Source organism: Euprymna scolopes, chromosome 37, assembly GCF_053919585.1.
Source record: "Euprymna scolopes isolate OS-2025 chromosome 37, ASM5391958v1, whole genome shotgun sequence".
NCBI classification, from domain to species: Eukaryota; Metazoa; Mollusca; class Cephalopoda; order Sepiida; family Sepiolidae; genus Euprymna; species Euprymna scolopes.
The window spans coordinates 1,485,983-1,505,065 of NC_136518.1; the positions used below are offsets into that span (position 1 = coordinate 1,485,983).

The 19,083-nt window shown below is 32.4% G+C and overlaps 1 protein-coding gene across 8 annotated transcripts in view; it reads right to left on the minus strand.

Moving 5' to 3' along the window:
- The window catches only part of LOC145261031 (uncharacterized), a 233,596-nt gene that overhangs the window by 84,219 nt on the left and 130,294 nt on the right, over positions 1 to 19,083 (minus strand). For all 8 annotated transcript variants that reach the window (XM_080119170.1, XM_080119176.1, XM_080119173.1 and 5 more), the window contains one exon: positions 4,138 to 4,308. In XM_080119170.1, the coding sequence (XP_079975296.1) occupies positions 4,138 to 4,308 (171 nt within the window). The remainder of the gene's footprint in view (positions 1 to 4,137; positions 4,309 to 19,083) is intronic.

A 19,083-nucleotide genomic window follows, 5' to 3' on the forward strand; every position in this document is an offset into this window, starting at 1 on the left:
TCAAAAAGTTAACCAACACTTGTAGAAATTGTTTTGATGCATCTATGCACTTTCATTAGAGGCTCTGGCAGTCAGACTTACATTTGAAAAGATATTTTTATTGTGCATATAAATTGTGGAATAGATTTATCTTAAAAATGATTTTGTTCTGGTTTAATTCACCCCAAGTTTGATATATTGTTAATATTTGTGTCAAATAAGACAAATATCCTGGACCATTTCGTATGTTTAGTGTTTGCCAATAAGCTAGAAAAATAGGATTTAATTCTGACTAGAGTCATACAAAAAAAAAAAAAATGATACCTTATAACACTGAATGTTTAGCAAGGAGGTGAGGATGAAAGGTAAGTGGAGCAATTAAGGGAATGGAGTGGTGCCCTCCCCTACATCTTTGTATAGTAGCCAATGAAAAAGGACTTTCCAGGTCACTTTCAACTAGGGTTGATTTATTTATTAATTTTTTCTTTAAGTAAAACCAGGAGAAGGTATTACCTGTAACCTGACTCCAATGAGACAACAAATGAGACCTACAAAAAAACCAGAGGTCAACCAACCTTTAACTGACTTCAACGGACTAATGGACCAAGGGTCACAAGTTTTCAACACATAAATAATCACAATGGGGAGCCAGCTTAAAATGGCAATTAACTAAATCAGAGTTATTCATTCGTCTGCAAAAGGAATCATTTGCAAAATCAGATGTTGTTCTCTCAATTGCCCTGGACGTTTCTCTACAATTGTAGACAGTGACATTTCAATTGATGTGGCCAGCCATATTGATCGGATGGGGTGGGTGGATCATTATTTTTGTCTCAGTTCCACTACATATCCTTATAGCATATTTTTTTCTTTTTTTTTTGGTCATGTAATCTTTGTTTTCAAAAAACAGTCTTGAGCATTTCTCCATCATATTCAGCATGCTAGCATGTAAGATAGTTGAGAAATTGACTGTCAAACTAAACTATCTCTGGACAGGTCTTTATTCATCCCTCTTCTTCTAAAGTATTTCTATTTTAGCATTCTCATTACTTTCCATTGTCTTACATCCGTCCGTTAAACATATAAACTGATCATCATCTTTCATTGCATTTTTTGTGTCCAATGCCTTACAAGTTGCACCAAAAACTGCAGTTGCATTTGACTCCACAGAGACAAGGAACCACACGCATAGAATGGACTATTGTTCAGTTTGTTTTAAAACTATCATTATAGCAAAGTTAAAAGTTATCTTGATTTTCAGTCAGACCCAAATAGCATTTAAACTGACAATTCAAATTTAGCTACTATTTACTTGTTAAAAATCATTTAGCTACTATTTACTTGTTAAAAATTATTTAGCTCAGCCCGAACTTAAAAAAATAATAATCACTTTAACATAATAATCAGTAAGGGGGATAACTCATTTTAAATTGAAGAATCTAAGAAGAGTTGTACAAAATGAATTTACTTCACCCTGGAGTAAAACTTCTTGCATAATGACAATTTCTTTTTAGATGAAAAATCCGATTCCTATTAAACGAGAGAGAAAATTAAAGCGAAAGGATAATAAATGAAAATAAATAAATAATCAATATTTTCCAACGACTCGGATTAACGATAAGCTAAATCTTAAGTCGACTAATCAAAATTGATTATTTCTAGAAGCAACAATAGCAACCATTTGTTGCTATTAGCAAGAGCCAATACATTGGCCTCATTTTAATTTTCTCAATCTGTCTTCAAAATTGAACAGTGGCAACAAAGGCTTACAAAAGAATACAGTGGTCTTTATATCGTTTTCAGATCCTGGATATGACCTTAAACTATATCCGATGGTGAGGGCCCCAGCTTGTGGGCTTTGGAAGTGTGGAGCCACCTCTTAATTGCCATTGCTCCCAGGTCCACTCTGACCCGGAGTGGTAGTACCTGTTAGGGTCCCAACTATGGGTTGAATAGAAAATGACTTGAAAAAAATAAATCTATTCTATTAAAATTCTCTTCAAAATCACTGGATTCGGCATTAAATAACCTGAAAAGGGTTGATACGCCGTAAAACAACCAACTAAATAATATTGTTTTCTGGTAAAAGTCCAGATTAGTTAACAGTTGGGAACTCGTAAGCAAAAACAAGAAAAATCGCAAACGCAGTAGAATTAAATTCTCTACAAATGTGTATGCTTTTAATGTACAGAAACTTTTTTACAGAAGGGGTGGGGAGATAGAAACGGAGATTGATGGCACAGAGAAGTGTGTGTGAAGAGAGAGAAGTCTGTGCAAAAAAAAAAAACTTTCTCCTCTAAATGATTCTACAGTTTCAACTAAGGAAGTCAAAATTAAGAGAAAGACACCGAATACAGATACAAGTGTATGCGGGCGTTGAGAAGAAACTATTCTTTAATGAACAAAAACCATCCAACTCTCTTACTCCCATCAGGAATCATTTGACATCTTAGTCTTCATGGCAAAATTAGAATTTTTAAAGGGAAAAAACAAAGCAAACAAGATAGAGGAAGAGCGGAAAAAAAAACAGGAAAGAGAAAGAGAGAGAAATTGAGTAAAACGAAGAAATAAAATTCAGTCAAATAGTTAACTTTTAAAATCCAAACAAGAAATAAAAATTTTGCAGAGATTCTTTAAAAAAAAAAAAGCTCACATCCCTGGAAAGTTTTAACAATAAAACACTAATTTTATATGCTGGTATACATTAAACAGCTTATAGAAATTGACTTTCAAACTAGCCTATCACTAGAAAGGTCTTTATTTATCTTTCTTTCTCTAAAGTCCATCCTTATCACTTCCTCCCATGTTTTCTTTGGCCTCCCTCTGCCAACTACCTCACGTTTCATATTCATACAAAAACTCTCATGCATTCTTTTACCATGTCGTAGCATCAACGTCAAATAGCGACAAAAAAAATAAGGAGAGTTCTAGCAAAAATTAACCTTTTCTTATATATTTAAAAAGCAAAGAACAAAGAAATTGTTTTCAGTTAGAAAACTTTCAAATTCTTTCATCTATTTTAAATCTATCACTGGCTTTTTTCTAAATATTTGGGTGCTTGGCATTGGTATCATATAGGTTTTTTTCTAAGAAGAAAAGGTTCCTTAATTTCCTGGATTATTGATCCTGCCACATCCCACTCCCATTGACCATCCTATAAAACTTGTATAAAGATAGACAGCACAAAACCTCATGAATGACATCATAGCGAGGGTCAGCTGATCATGGTCATACTCTTTTCCAGTAGACCATCTCATAAAGGACATCACTCAAGGAGCGAGGGGGGGGGGTGTAGAAGAAATGAATACAAATAAAAGCAACAGTTTCTGAAATGCGGTTCTTATCAAAAAGTCTCTGGCCAAGGTGCTACTAAATTTATCTGAATTCTCGACTCCTGTTGTGTTGTCATTTTATAATTGTCAGTGGTGCACTATGTCAATTAAAAGTAAACTATTTTAAAGCAGACAGTTTGTGAAAAATATATTTTCATTATATCTTTTTTGTCCGACAGTGTATAGGGAGATGGAAAGGAAATATTTTGTGAAGGGAGTAGAAGATGTATATCACTTTCTGACAGTTTGTGAAAGGTTGTCACAGCAAACAGGTTGGTCAAAGTTGATGAGAAAAGGCCCTAATTCGGTTAAAACGTTTATAAAAAGACAAATATAAACTCTGCCTGTTGCAAATTTGGATCCCAATACTACAACTGAAATCAAGTTTTAATCTACTAATCTCAGCCCTTGCCTTTAAACTTAAAAATTCTATCAGGATGAGGATGGAGATATCTCTGCTATTCCACTGGCCAAGAACCATTTAACCTCAAACACAAAGAATTTGCGTCACAGTTTCAATTAAACATGGCAGACACATGTGGCCTACTTGCCGATAACAAAAGTTGGGGCAATGCAATGCAATCCTTACAAGTGACGGCTGAAATAATCACATTTTCTAATCGATTGTTACGCTTAAAATTTTATTTTTTTTCACAAATATGTACAACAGGGTCGGTCTGCTAACATTTGAAATATTTTAGTAATCCAATGAAATCATAGGAAGAACAAATCTGTTATTGTTATCAAGAAGGAGGGGAATCGGATAGAGGACAATCCCAATAAATTGAAACAAGTTGAAAGTAAGGAGTCTCCGTACGTAACTTACCGTTCATACTGTTTGGAAAAAGACGCCCTATTTCTTTGATAAGACCGCGACTGATGTTGCACTTGTTCGTCGTACGTGGGATATCTGTTCTCAAACTGACTGTTCTCTCGACTGCTGCCACTGCTGCCAGCGTAGTAATACTCCCGGTATGTTTCATCTTCATCGAGACTTCTGAAATAGCAAAGAACAAAGAAATTTAAAAAATGAAAACAAAAACTGTTAAAAAATAAAAAAATAATAAACCACATCAACAAGAGTATCTATTGTAGAAAAAACAGTTGTCCGTGCATATGTATGCATGTCTATCCATCTAAAAATAAAAAACAACAAAAACACCCACAAAGTTGGTATTTTCTTGATCAGCATTGCCCTGGATGAATATATAAAAATTAAAAAAAAAAAACTATTCATACTTTTAAGTCAACTGGGATAGGTATAGTCAGGACAGAGAGGGTAGGGTTAGTCATTCCCAATGTTATCTATTATATAAAAGAGAGGTGAATGATTTACATTAATTTTTTCAATACATTAAAATGAGAAGAATGGGTTAGGCGAAAGTGAAAAACGGGTGAGGAAAAGAGGGATAGAAAAATAGGGAAAAGGGAAAGATAAAAATTTTAATATAAAGATGTTACACACACTTTTTCAGCTCTTCTATTTTTTTTAATGACATTGAGCAACACCAGACAGATAGCCCTGCTAGTAACACAAGTCTTTTCAATTGGAGTGATAAAAGGGATGGATATATATATATATATATATATATAAAAATTAGATCATTTTTTTTTTTTTTGCACTGATAAAGTCTTTTTGTGAATTTTTGATAAATTTGTAAACCATAAATTTACAAAACTAGATGGAACATCCAGGATACAGGCTGTGCTGAAATAATGTTATTTAGAAACCCATTCTTAACATAAGGAAGGGAGAGTGCTTTGTAAATATTCTGTATTCTGAAAAAACTAAACTGAAACAGCATTCACTCTAGGCAGGTGGAACTGGCTTCTTCCAAAGAAGGAAGTTTCATGAAAATATCAAATTAACAAGCAGTCTCCAGTCGCCTTTTACCTTACCAATCAAACAAAAAAATACTGCAAAAATTAAATTTAACTTTGAAAATCCAAAGAAATAACATGGTTTATTGCATAAGCACATAATTTTTTTTATTTGAAAATCAAGCAAAACACTGTTGAAAGACATAAGATGCTGATAACTCTTTTTTTTTTTTTTTTTTTTTTGTCTTAAATTTTTCGGGTATAAAAACTTTCTTCAGGAATGAGAGACGTTTCATATCAGTGAAAGTTAGCTGCCTAGAAAGAAAATAGTAACTGATTTGAAGTTTTATGTAAAAACTGGTCCGTATGAAGGGGGCACCTCAAACCCGATGAACTGTCAGGCGGCCGCTCCTGAACAGTTGGTTGCTGTTGGGTTACTAGGCACCTTTTGTGCCCTGTTGGACACCTGTTTAAGTTTTATGTAAAAACTGGAAGAAATCTTGACTCCACATATAAATTATAAACATGAAATGTTTGTTAGAAAAGTTTGTTTCACTAAAAAAAAAAGAGAAGTTATCTCATATTGAACAACTAAATCCATCTTTGTACATTTCCATCTCAAACCATCAATGGACTGTGAATAACGGTTCAATTGTGCATGGAAAATTAAAGATTTTACATCTGCAAGAATTGGCTATTAACCTATGCTTGGCAATTCATTGAATCAACTTCATGACAATTTGGAATATTGTTATTTTTATGACATATGAAATCATTGTCAAAAACATTTACAAAACTTCTTAGATGCATTCTAAAAACTCAGCAGCCATTTTCTTTCTAGGCTGCTGCACATACACATCAACAAAGTTATCTTTTACTTGCAATTTGGTTTCCTTTTCCTTTTTTTTTTCAAGCTTTGTTATACGGAAATAAATCTAATGTGAAAGTACTTTTGAGAAGGAATCAACTCGAATCACATTTTTATTGATCATAAAAACATGGACCAACGTTAACAAAATTTTATCTTCTTTTTCAATGGAAATAAGTCTGTACTGAAAAATATGGAATTACCTCCCTTTGTGATATATTGTGGAGAATAAATGTGACCTTACAAATTATTTTATAAAATGAATTAAATTAAAATTTATTTTTCTTAACAACATAAGCCAACGTTCAACAAAATAAAATGGCTATTCACAATAATTGATCTTGTAGGAAGAAATATATCTCTAACAAAAATCAAGAATCCAACTAAGTTTTATTTTATTGTATAGAAGAAAATATATTTACAGATAAACAATGAACTGTTTATATCATCACCTGTTCCTTGTTGGCTATTATTCAACATTTGTCTGTTTGATTGAATGAAAACTGTGCTGCCCTATATTATATGAATTGCACACACACACACAGCCTTGACATCACGAGACTTCTGTTCGATATGATTTTTCTCCTCCCACCACTTCTCATCCTCCATTTTCACCAGTTATGTAATGTTCGGTCATATGACACACCCACATCTCATTGCCATAAGTTATCAATGATCAAAAGGCCAAATAAATATATAAATAAATAAATATATATATATATATATATATATATATATATATATATATATATATATATATATATATATATATATATATATATACTTTGCCCAAAACAATCAATGATAAGAAAAAAAAAAATAGAAACATTGTCAACATATCAATTTCAAAATAATGCTTGTCATAAAGTTGTGGAGAGATTGAACTTAGACATAACACCAGAAGAAGATTGGATTTCCCAATTAGAGGTTGAGTGTAAATGCAGGCGACGCAAATATAATGTGAAAAAACAATAGCTTTCCGTCTCTCTCTCACACACACACTATCTAAAAAAGGATTGAAAGTTTAACTATTTTCTATTATTTGGACAATTGTTTTCATCAGCAAAATCGCACCCTTTCACTATAAAGGTCGTCAAATGTCGGAAATCTTCCTACTCTAATTCTTTCAGACTTTTTAACAATTACCTTCCTACTCTCTTATTTGACCTGGTTAAATGCAATCTAACGCATGCGAGTTATTCCTCACTTATTTTACTCGATTTTCAACAAATTAACAAAACAATTAAAAATTGGTTGCCTTCTTTATCAAAACAGTATTGGATTTTATCTTTCTTTTTTTCAAATAGGCTTTAAAAAAAGATTACATTGTACACTAGTGCATTTTATATGTCAATAAATAATTAAAAAATGTGAAAAAAAAATAAAAGATAAAATACATATAATTTTATTACCCCCCCCCCCCGGCCAATTTGCAGAAGTAACAAAAAAACAAAAAAAAAAAACAAATGTATAAAAGATATAGAATCTTTACGTGTATTAATTGCATATCATACTAGCTCTCCCTGCCTGGCATTGCTCGGTAGTCTTTATTTAAAAATCGGGTACCTCTGCAGTTAACAAACCATGCTATTATTAAGATAGGATTTTTAAGTTAAATTCAATTTTACGGCATCTTTGGTTTATTAAATTGTTAGTATAGAATAATTAAAACCCCTCTCTTCATGTTAAGAATGGGATCTTCAATAATGATGTTATTTTAGCATGCAGTACCAAAATTCGTTTTGCTTTTTTTGTTAAACTAGGTTAGTTTTTAAAAAATATTTTGCTCAGAAGAGAAGCAACTCTATATGGACGTATATATGAAAGAAAGTCAAGATACAAAAAAACTTGTTTGTTGGGGGAGGGGGGGGGGCATCGAGGCAATTTTGAATAAGAAAAATCTTTTTTACAAAACTCAAGAGAAAGTAATCAAAGTCTTTTTCTCATGATTCTTAAATTAATTGAACCAGAGAATTTAGCCAGAAACCATCACATGTGTAGCAGATCATCTAAGATCCTTAAAACAAGAGTTTTCTCCATTGTCAAAAATAAAAAAGCTGTTTGCCAACATTGCGTTTGAGTGTGTTCATTCGTATTATATGTCAGATGATGATACAGCAACAACATATCTGACGAATAGCATTTAACTTCGAAATGCCATGCCCTAAAAGGATTTCTCCCTTAATCCTCTTTCTGTAACCCTTATTGACTTGATAATGTAATACAGTTCCTATGCAATTTTACGCTTTATCTTTGTAGCTTATTTCATAAATATGTCTGTTTATTATAGAAACATTATTGGTTACATATCTGCATACATGTTTCAGTGGAATCCTGATTCATAAACAGACTATATACCAGCTCTGTCCTCCATTTGAGCACTCTTTTATAATCACGTGGGTTTCATTGGATTTACATCTTGGAAACCAATCTATACAATCATACATACATATATTATATACCTTATAAATATTTAACATAAAATTTTAATATATTCAAATATGTCAAAATTCGGTAATTGCTTATATACCAAGAAAATTAAAGTCCAAATAAAATGACTCAATAATTAAGCCTCAAGATTATCAGTTTTTATAATCAAGCATTCATATATTTTCACAAAATCAAGACAATAAAAAAAAAAAATGAGAGCATTAATTTGTATATTTTTATATTCGTTACAATTGTTTTGTGACCATTCGGACAATTTCAAACATTAGGTCATTCGAAAATATTCCCAAAAAAACAGCCTCTCTTCAGTCGATGAAAAACACTAATATACATAAAAGAACACATTTTATAGCCCCATTTAATAGATGAAGCAGTTGTAGGTAGGTTTAACTGCTTGATCTCTTTAATGGGGCTTTAAAATGTGTTCTTTTATGCATATTAAATAGTCTTTTTCACCTTCTGAAGCAAGGCCACTTTAGAATATTTTTGAATGACATGTTTGAAATTGTCCGAATGTTCACGAAACAATTGTAACGAATATGAAAATACACAAATTGATCTCATTTTGATCTTTATGGTCTTGATTTTGTGTGTGTGTGTGTATATATATTCGATCTCTTCGTTCGATACATATAAATGAATGGCCAAATAAAAATGACGAATATCTTTTTGAACTCTTTGCAGATTCAGATTCATTTCACAGCAATGGATTTGACTCTGACTCCACCCCTTCTCCTGCCACTCCATTTAGAGTGTGATCACATACTGAATTTGTTTGGTATGCAGGTTCAGTTACTTTTTAAACAAACGACAAGCAAGAGTGAGGGGGAGGAAAGCTGCAATGAATTAGCTCAAGCGATTACAAGTTGCCACAAATAGCAATTTTACACCAAATTCTTTGCAATTTACCAAATTAAATTATTTATTGTGCTTGAATTGTCAAAAATATTGATACTTTTTTTCAATGCAATGTCTTTAAAAAACTAGTTTTTTTTTCCATACATTTTGAAGTGAAATAGATTTTGCACAACTTGATAATGTTTCAAACTTTCTTTCACTTCTTTTTCTATTTACTGATGTACTTTCGTTTCCCCTCCTTTTTCATGTCTTTATATCTTTTTGTTTCTCGGTTCCTGTCTGGTTTAAAAGGCACACAGCTCATGTGTGTGTGTGTGCGTGCGTACATAGTTGTGTTTGTGAGTATGTATGTGAGAGTACATTGTGTGTGTTTGTGAGAGAAAGAGTACATATGGCTGTATCTGTTGTTTTTCGTGTTATTTGGAAAATTATGTGTGAATTTGTCAACATGATCATAATCATTATCATGTACTGCATATGTGAGTCTAAAACAAACTTTTTATTAAAAAAAAAAAATAAAATAAAAAAATAAAGGAAGGAGGAAACAGATCAGGAAAGAAATGGGACAAAAACGGTCCAGCCGCTGATCACTTACTATGTATGACTTTTGGAATGTTCCTTCATGTGTATTTTACATGTATATGTGTGTGTACGTATGTATAGGTATATGTATGTGTGTGCGTATTTGTGTGCCTCTACGTGATTATGGTTGCACGTGTGTGCACATGCATGCATATTTTGGCATACATCTGTATGTACGCATGTGTTTATCGTCATATGTATGTGGGGTTGAGAGGGCTCCCGTAAGCCGTATGTGAAGGCAACCCCTCTAGGAAAAGCAAATCTTAGATTAAAAAAAAACAAACAAAAAAAAAAAAAAACAAAGTGGGAGACCAGTACCCGCATTAAGCTGGTCTGCAGTTTGACTTGTTGCTGGCTATCTTGCTCTTGCTTGTTGCTGGATGTCAACATTTAGAACCGACAGAGATTTAGCTGTAACATCATCTGTGTATAGATACTCCCTCAGCCATGGAAAAGTTGTGACGCGTGTAGGCCTGAAATGCTGGAAGCATGTAATAATTGATCTGCCATCATTATATGTATCTATGTATAGGTGTATGTATATGTGTGTATATCTATGTGTTTATACATGTATATATGTATGTGTGTGTATGTACATATATTGTTTGTATGTATGTGTATATATTGTTTGTATGTATGTGTATATATCCATGTGTATGTGCATATATGCATGTGTGTGTATGTATATATTTGCATGTGTGTATATGTATGCATGTATATGTGTATGTATGTGCATGTTTGTGTATGAGTGCATATTTATGTATGTGTATGTATGTGTATATATATGTATATATGTGTGTGTCTTTATATGTACCTATTTACAATGCCTCCCCACGAGACATAGTTAGACACCAGGGTCGTTTTTTAACGTGGAGAAAAGGTGTGTATGTATATGTATGTACATGTGTATGTATATGTATGACAAGACGTTGCAATCATCATGCAATCATCATATGTATGCATGTGTATTATCCATTGTGTATGTATATATGTGTGTATGTTTACAGATATGTGTGTAGGTGTATATTTGCATATATATGTATGTATGTATGTATGTATGTATGTATGCCACTGACCATCTTATGTATGTGTATGTATGTGTATTGTGTATGTATGTATGGATATATGTGTGTTGTGTGTATGTGTATATATGCATGCATGCATGCATGTATATATATGTATGTATACTAATGACCGTGTTCAGTGTCATGTCTGTTTGAGCGTGTGAATTTTGTCGGCAGGACTAAAGTCATTTTCGGCTCATGACTTTCAGTGCCTGAGGGAGTGGCACTCGTCTGACAAGACATTGCTATCATCATTTGTACAAGAGAAACTACCCAAAATGCTTATATATTTTATTAGAAATAACATACATTAATTTGATTATCGATATCTGCATAAAAAACACATTTTCAGGAGCTAGAGGCGAGTAGGAGGAGGTGGGGGATAAAATTGACTAACTCCTAAAGTCAAACTTACAGGAGGCTGTTCGATGGTATTGTCACATTGAAAAGAATGAAGGCAAGATTCTAGATTAGTAGATATTAGTGTTGGGACGATTAATCGGAATCAGAAAAATTGGAGCTTTTTGGAGTATCGGAATCAGAAAAATCGGAGCCTATTTCCCGATGCCAAAGCAGATTTCTTTATTTTTTTTTAATTTGATTTAAGAAAGATCTTCCACTGCTTGTAATAATAATAAAATAATAAATATTTATTGATTTAAACTTCCAGTAGGTTAAAAATCAAATCTCTAGATCACCCCCCCCTCACAAATGCGTTTTTACATTTGAGAAAACATAGGCAAATTTAAGATGTGTTTTTACAGTAATCGGGAAAAATGACACTTTTATAGTTAAATACTTAAAGATTTACAAAGAATCAGAATCGGGAAATATATTGGAATCATTCCATCACTAGTAGATAGAGAAACAGCGAGATAGCAAGGTTTGTCCATATGGGAAAGCCAAGGAAAAAACATGGAAAGGAATGATAAGGATGAAGGAGAGAGAAGAGGATAAAGATTTGGCCAAAAATGAGTTTCTAAAAGTCGTCCAACACATGTCAACATATAAAATTGATGTTAAACCAATGATGATGATGATGATGATGATAGATTACAATTTTCATCTTAGTCGCTAATCTACTTCAACTATTTTTTTAAAAACTGGCATATTCTAATTGAAAAATAGAATTTGCATGGACGGGACAAGATCAAAGTGTAGTATCTGTTCTTCAGATGCTGCACTTCAATTTCTTGTTCTCTGTCAGTGGAGGAGAAATCCTTCACGACTGAGACAATTTTTATTTTTGTTCCTTTTCTCCGCGTTAAAAAACGACCCTGGTGTTTAACTCTGTCCCGTGGGGAGGCATTGTAAATAGGAACAATTAGTTGGAATGATTGTTATCTTCCGGACTACTGTTCTTATCTTGAGTGTTCTCGTTTTGGTCAATGTAACTTTTGACCTTCAGAACTTAAGAATCTTTCTATCAAACTCTCAAGGACCCGTAGCATAGTGGATAAAGTACTTGGTGAAATTCAGTTGTAAGCCACACTCTTCAAGGTTCAATCCTCAATGCAGGTGGCACCCCAAAATACCGAATGACTTGGAACTTCTACCTAATCATGGTTGATGGAACAACACCATGCTATCCCATGGATCAAATAAACGGTTCCACACACGATTCTGTGCAGATTTGAGTTTGACAAGATACACCTGAAGAAGGCCACAGGTTACATCAACTGAAACGTTCTAAAAATAACACTTAAGATGATGATAATAGTCCAAACAATACGTATTATCAATTCCTTATCAAAAATTTAGAAACAATGTCTTCTGGATGTTAGCACTTTTCCTACTTGGTCATGGCTGACATAATGAGAATCTATCCATGCTGATTGAATAAAGGATTCGGTTTAAAAATTCCGTACAAGTTCTGGAGTTTAATGATATTCCCACATTCGACAAGACTCATCTAAAGAAGGTCAGAGATTTTTATCAACCAAAACTTTTTGAATATAAAAATAATGACAAGAATCACCATTCAAATGAAGCAAAGGTTGGGTATTTCTGTTATGTGCTTAACTGATATACCTAGTTCAAGAACAATGGACTTACCTAGAGACAAGCTAAGCACGCAGGCGCCCGCCCCCCCTCCACAAGTGAAAAATTTACTTTCACCATGACTAATGTTTGAGCAAAATTTCAAAACATCCAAGGCATGGTTATTGAGAAAAGTGCGAACAAACAAACGAATTACTAGGTCCAATCCCTCCTTCGTCAGGGGACCAACAACAAGAATCACCATTGAAATGCAGTTATGCCCCCAGAATCATGTCATACTTCTGTTACATACTTTTACTAATACACAGTTTTTATGAATCATAGCACTGTGTTCGTCTTGATTATTACCAGCCTGCAATGTTAAAACATTTTATTTGCGGCCATTTTCCATTATGTTTTAATTTTTGTTTTCTAAATGCATAATTCCAATTTTCTTCACCTGAAAATAAAGTGTTCGATTCAAAGTTTTGAAAAATAGACCTGTTCTCTTCAGAATGAAAAGAATAAAATATTGATTACTGCACGTAAAATATAAATGGTAAAAACTAAATGGTAAATGTTAATTGGCCAGGAGATCAGGGTTTAATCCTCACTAGAGTCATACAAAAGAATTAACAATGATACTTGATGTCCTCTTGCTAAATACTCTGCATTAAGTGGGTCAAGGGCAAGTGGAGTAATCCTGGGAATGGAGTGAGATCCTCCCCTACATCTCGGTGTAACAGCCAATGAAAAGAGAGCCTTTGGATCGCCCCCAACTATAGTTAGTAACTTAGCTTAGCGAGTTAATCAACGCTTGTTTCCCTATATATTTTAATAACAGAAAATATGTTAAGTATTCCTCAGTTTTAGAATTGAATTATGTTTGAAGAAAAAAAAAAGAAAAAGAAAAAAGAAAAAAGAAAAAAAAAGAAAAACAAGAAAAAAAGAAAAGAAAAAAAAGAAAAAAAAAAGAAAAAAAAAAAAAAAGAACGAAAAGAAACTCTTCTATTTCAATTGTCTTAATTAACCACAGTTTGCCCTAACCTCTTACTAAGCTTCTATCGCTCTCAACCTGTTATTTGAAGTCTTTCATGATTTTATTTTGTATTGTATCTATCACTCTTGCTTCTCTCTCTCTCACACGGTCAGAGATAGAAGAATGAAAAAAAAAAAATTAGAATAGCCCATTACAAAAAAAGGAATATCATCACAATCTGTAGCTATAAAAAGATAGGGAAGATATAACGAACAGAAAGACTTTTTTTAAAACTACCATGCCCATGTGGGGATATATCATTGGTAAGGAAGGCTTCTTATAAAAAAGATTTACAACTATCGTCAAGGTTTGCAAATTTTGCCTTGAAAGAAGTTTTTACAAAATTAACAATAGATTGATTTTTGTGATTTTGTTTTGGTTTGAAAGAGAATAAACATGTTTTCTTTTGTGGGGGAGGGTGTTTTTTTTTTTTTTTTTTTTGCTTCATACATACGTAAATAAGTTTGGAAGCGAATCACTATTTGAACAATTTTTATGTTGCGTTGCCTAAAAATAAATATAGACTTGAAACAGTTGTAAACAGTTATCCTACCTCGGTGTATGCTTTTTATTTGGAATATTTTAAATTTAAATCGTTAAAATACACACACACACACCCAGCTCTATCTAAATACATACCAAGCTGTTTAAAAGTTGATGATTGATCTTTGTAGTAGACTCAAAAGTTTTCTAATTGATTTAAATTTGAGTATCTATCTAACGAAAATTCCTGTCTACAGATTTTGGTTTTGATCCGGTTTAGTTTTCTAAACTTCAGAACTGGCTGATGCAGCTGCCATAGTCACTTTTGGCCACAGTATTCAGCTACATCAACCAGTTTTGCCTAAGACAATAAAATTAACATGAAAATTATAACTTTTGCAAGTTACGCACGCGTCAATGTTAATAAACGTTATTTTTTTCAGGGTCATAACGTCATAAGTCGTTGGGTACAGTTTGCAAATTACCTTTTCCCTTCTTTCCCGTTTCAGGTTCGAGCCTGCCTATGCAGCTAATTACATTTTTTTTTTTTTTTTGCAGGCGCACGGGCACTCGTTGCTATTTTTATTGAAACAAAAGTTGTTTTGATTCATTCATTTATTTTTTTATTTACTTTTTTTTTTGGGGGGGGGGTCTTTTTTTCCCAGTGCATGGGCAACAAAAACTGCTAAATATCTGGAGAACAGCTTCTCTTTGTATCCTTTCTGCCAAAATATTTGGTGGAGAGAGTATAACATACTTCTTTTTTTTTGGGGGGGGGGGTTACATTTTCGTGTTTTTATCCGTTCTTTTATTTTTGAAATTGTTGTGGGGGTATCAACATTGCCCAGGATGAAAATGATTAATATCCTTAGTATAGCAGTTCCAAACAGAACTTCATGTCGACTCAGGCAACGCCGCTAATATATATATATATATATATATATATATATATATATATATATATATAGTAATTTATAAAATATATATGGCGATTAAGCTACACTGAATATTTCGCATTTAATCCACTCTAGGACTCTTCAGGCTTATGCGCATAAGCCTGAAGAGTCCTAGAGTGGATGAAACGCGGAATATTCAGTGTAGCTTAATTGCCATATATATTTTATAAATTACCAACTAGCTCTACCTACATATTGAGCACTTTTGAAGTAAATACTTAAAGTTTACGCATAAATCTATACTTTCGTATATTAATTTTATGTGAGTAAATTAAGTAGTTATATATATATATATATATATATATATATATATATATATTAGAGAGACAATGAGAGTTGAGACGAAATTACATTTCAGTTTCATTAATTTTCAAGAATTCAAAATAAACAATGATTAGACATACGATCGTTTTTAAGACGATTACAATTTTTATTTTTTTAATTTTACATTTTAAATTTGAATACGAGTTTCTTCAGCACCATTTACAAACTGGGAGTGAAAAAATAAAAAGGCTTAATATTCAAGATCGAAAATCAATATAAGAGGAAAATTATTCAAATTACATAAACTTATAATTATACATCGTGTCCGTTTCAGTTTTGTGGTAGATTTTTTAACTCCACCTTCCAAGAACTATCAATCTATTCCATCTGTGTATTCCCACACCACGTCTACGGATGTACTCACACCAACACTATGGATCTACGAATTGTAATTTTAAAACAGTTTCTTTCGTTGGGGTTTCATATTAAACTACATGTTCAATCAAGAACATCACTTTATCTATTTTTGCAATTTTTAGTTTTTCAAACTAAAGTTTTCAATGGTATTGTGGTTAAAAAAAAAACACAAAAAAAAGCAATATTTTAACAAATTTATAAAGACATTTTTCTAATTATTTTCCTATGAAGAAAAATGCCACATTTTTTAAACTTCATGGAATACGGAAATAGTCTATCTTATATTCCTTGTTTTCAAATTGTAAATTTTATCATGCATTATTTAATTTACCTCGGGTATATAAATGTGGGGGGGGGGCTCAGAGGCTAAGGAATAAGGGTGGAGAGTTGTATGTTTTGGTTTTGATTCTAGCCAATGACACCCAAGTCACACTCACACACACACACATATATTAGTTTTGATCTCACTACAATATATTAAGTTCAATATAGTAATTGATAGAGAATTGTCTCTACTAATACGTAATCTGCATGAATTAAAATATCAAATTTAAGCGTATCTTAAGACCAGGAAACACCTAGGGGATTTGCTAGTAATATATATATATATATATATATATATATATATATATATATATATATAAACACCAATGTAATGGCAGAAACAATTTCATAAACGAGATTGTGGAGACAAATTCTAGAGTTAACAAATGCAATGCCAGTACATTGTCAAACTCTTAATTGTAAATCATATCTGCTGCAGTTGCCCGGGGGTCTTTATTTGAACCATTTTTGTCTTTGTTTTGTTAACTTATTTTTTTTTTTTTTGTACCAAATTATTTATTTAAATAGAATTTTGAAAGTTAAATTGAATTATTACGGTATCGTTTGTTCATTAAATTATTAATTGAAGCAAATTGTTATGAAACTAGAATTGTTAAAATATAAATGCTTGAATCTTTTCTATTTATAAAATTATTGAATATAAAAAAACAGTCATCCTGCCTTAATTTAATGAGGATCTATTAAGACTTTTAAAGCCAGTTTAAATGATTGATAGTCTGAAGGTTTCCAAATTTGGTCAAAAAAATTAAAAGAACAATTTATCTTAGGAGAAACCGAAATGCATTTTGGTGGATTTCATCCCGTAATATAATTTTTTTTTTTTTTTTTAAATAGAATGCCTTATATTTTGCTTATTTGATTATTAAATAAACGAAAACATCTAAGGTGTAGTTATGAAAATTGCATATGGGATAAAAGCGCAAAAAATTTTCTGATCGTTTTTGCTTGATAAAAATTAAGTCGTTTCTTTGACGTAGCATTAAAAAATACAGTCGAAATGAATAAATGTAATTTTACGATTTTATTATTTTTGGATTTCAACAAATATTCGATTAGAGTAAAATATACATGCAAGTTACGTATGGACGATATAAACATACACACGGGACAGTGATTAATAGTTTTAATAATATAAAGATAAAGAAATTAAAAAGATTTTTTACAGAAAAAATATAAAATACGGAGTTGCAAATAAGATCCAAAATAAAACTAAAACTCAGCCATTGAAGCAAAAACTGTTTTTGTAATTCTAAAAGTACTTGTTATTTTGAAAATGGAGAGAAGCATTCTTTGCTGTTGACCAATAAGAATCGTTGATTTTTGGATGGGGGTGGCGACGGCGGTGAAAGAATGACGGAGGTGGAGTAAGTTGAGGGGAGAGTGCGTCGCCTTTAAACGAGACGACAGCAGGACGACGAAAGGTCAGAAATATTTCATGATGTACAGAAAAAAATATATATAAAAATAAAAAAGTAGAAATAAATGGTTGGTAATTTATTCTGGAAAAATGCTACTGGCTTTTTTTTTTTTTTTCTGGACGGCTGTGAGATGGGAAGAGAATATCAATTTACCGGCTCCCCCATCCCAGCAAGGTTAGACATGCTTTCAGTTTAACGTCCGAGCTGGGGGGGGGGGACTTTGAAATGGTACAAAAATAACAGATTATGAACCAATCGGCTTTCTCCGGTAAAGGCAGGCAATGACCCCCCCCCCCCCCCCCAACCCATCCCTACCAAAAGAGGTACTGCCAGAGAGGATGCTCATCCTAGGACCGAAAAAATATCATCCCAACAAAAATACCAAGGGGATGTGCCTCCTTTCAGTCTCGAGAGAGACAATGGGCACTCCTTGCACGGTGAGTCTATGGTGAAGCAAGTCTAGCCTGTTATTTAACCAATAGTTGGAAGGAGGAATATATAGATCGATAACTTTTTTCAAGTGTATTAATGAAAGAGACATTAATGTAGCAGTCACAGACACAACTCGAACCTTTCACACTGAATCGATGGTTCGAGCCGTAATAAGGTATATCATTCATGATATATGTGTGTGATGAGAATAATGGAAATAGTATTCCGACAAAATAGAGAAATAAAAAGGAACAAACCCGAGTTAAGTATTCATCGATGTTTGTCTTTATTTCATCCAGAGGAAGTCTCGAAATAAGGACGAAACGTTGATGAAAACGTAACTCTGTTCGTTTCTTTTTGCTTTTCTCTCTATATATGTGTGCGTATATGTGAATTATTTAAAGCATTTTTAACTTACACACTTTTAGACATATTTCAGTCAAAGCCAAACATTTCCAGGCCACTGTTTGAAGTGAATATAAAAATCGTTAAAAATAAAGAGGGAACATGTCTGCAAATGTGCACCCAAAAATGCTTGGATAAATTGAAAGAATAATTTATACATAATAAACGGCACTATTATTGAACAATTTTATATAAACACAGACGAGATTCACTGGATTTACCATGTGGACGTATAAACTTAATCTGGATTATATAATTACAGATTAGAATTATATTATACTGTAATTTAATGTCAATGTCGGAGTAAAGAAAAAATCTTAGAAATATATATATATACACACACACTAGTAGGCCGCCCGGCATTACCCGGTTATAAAATACGCTTAAATATG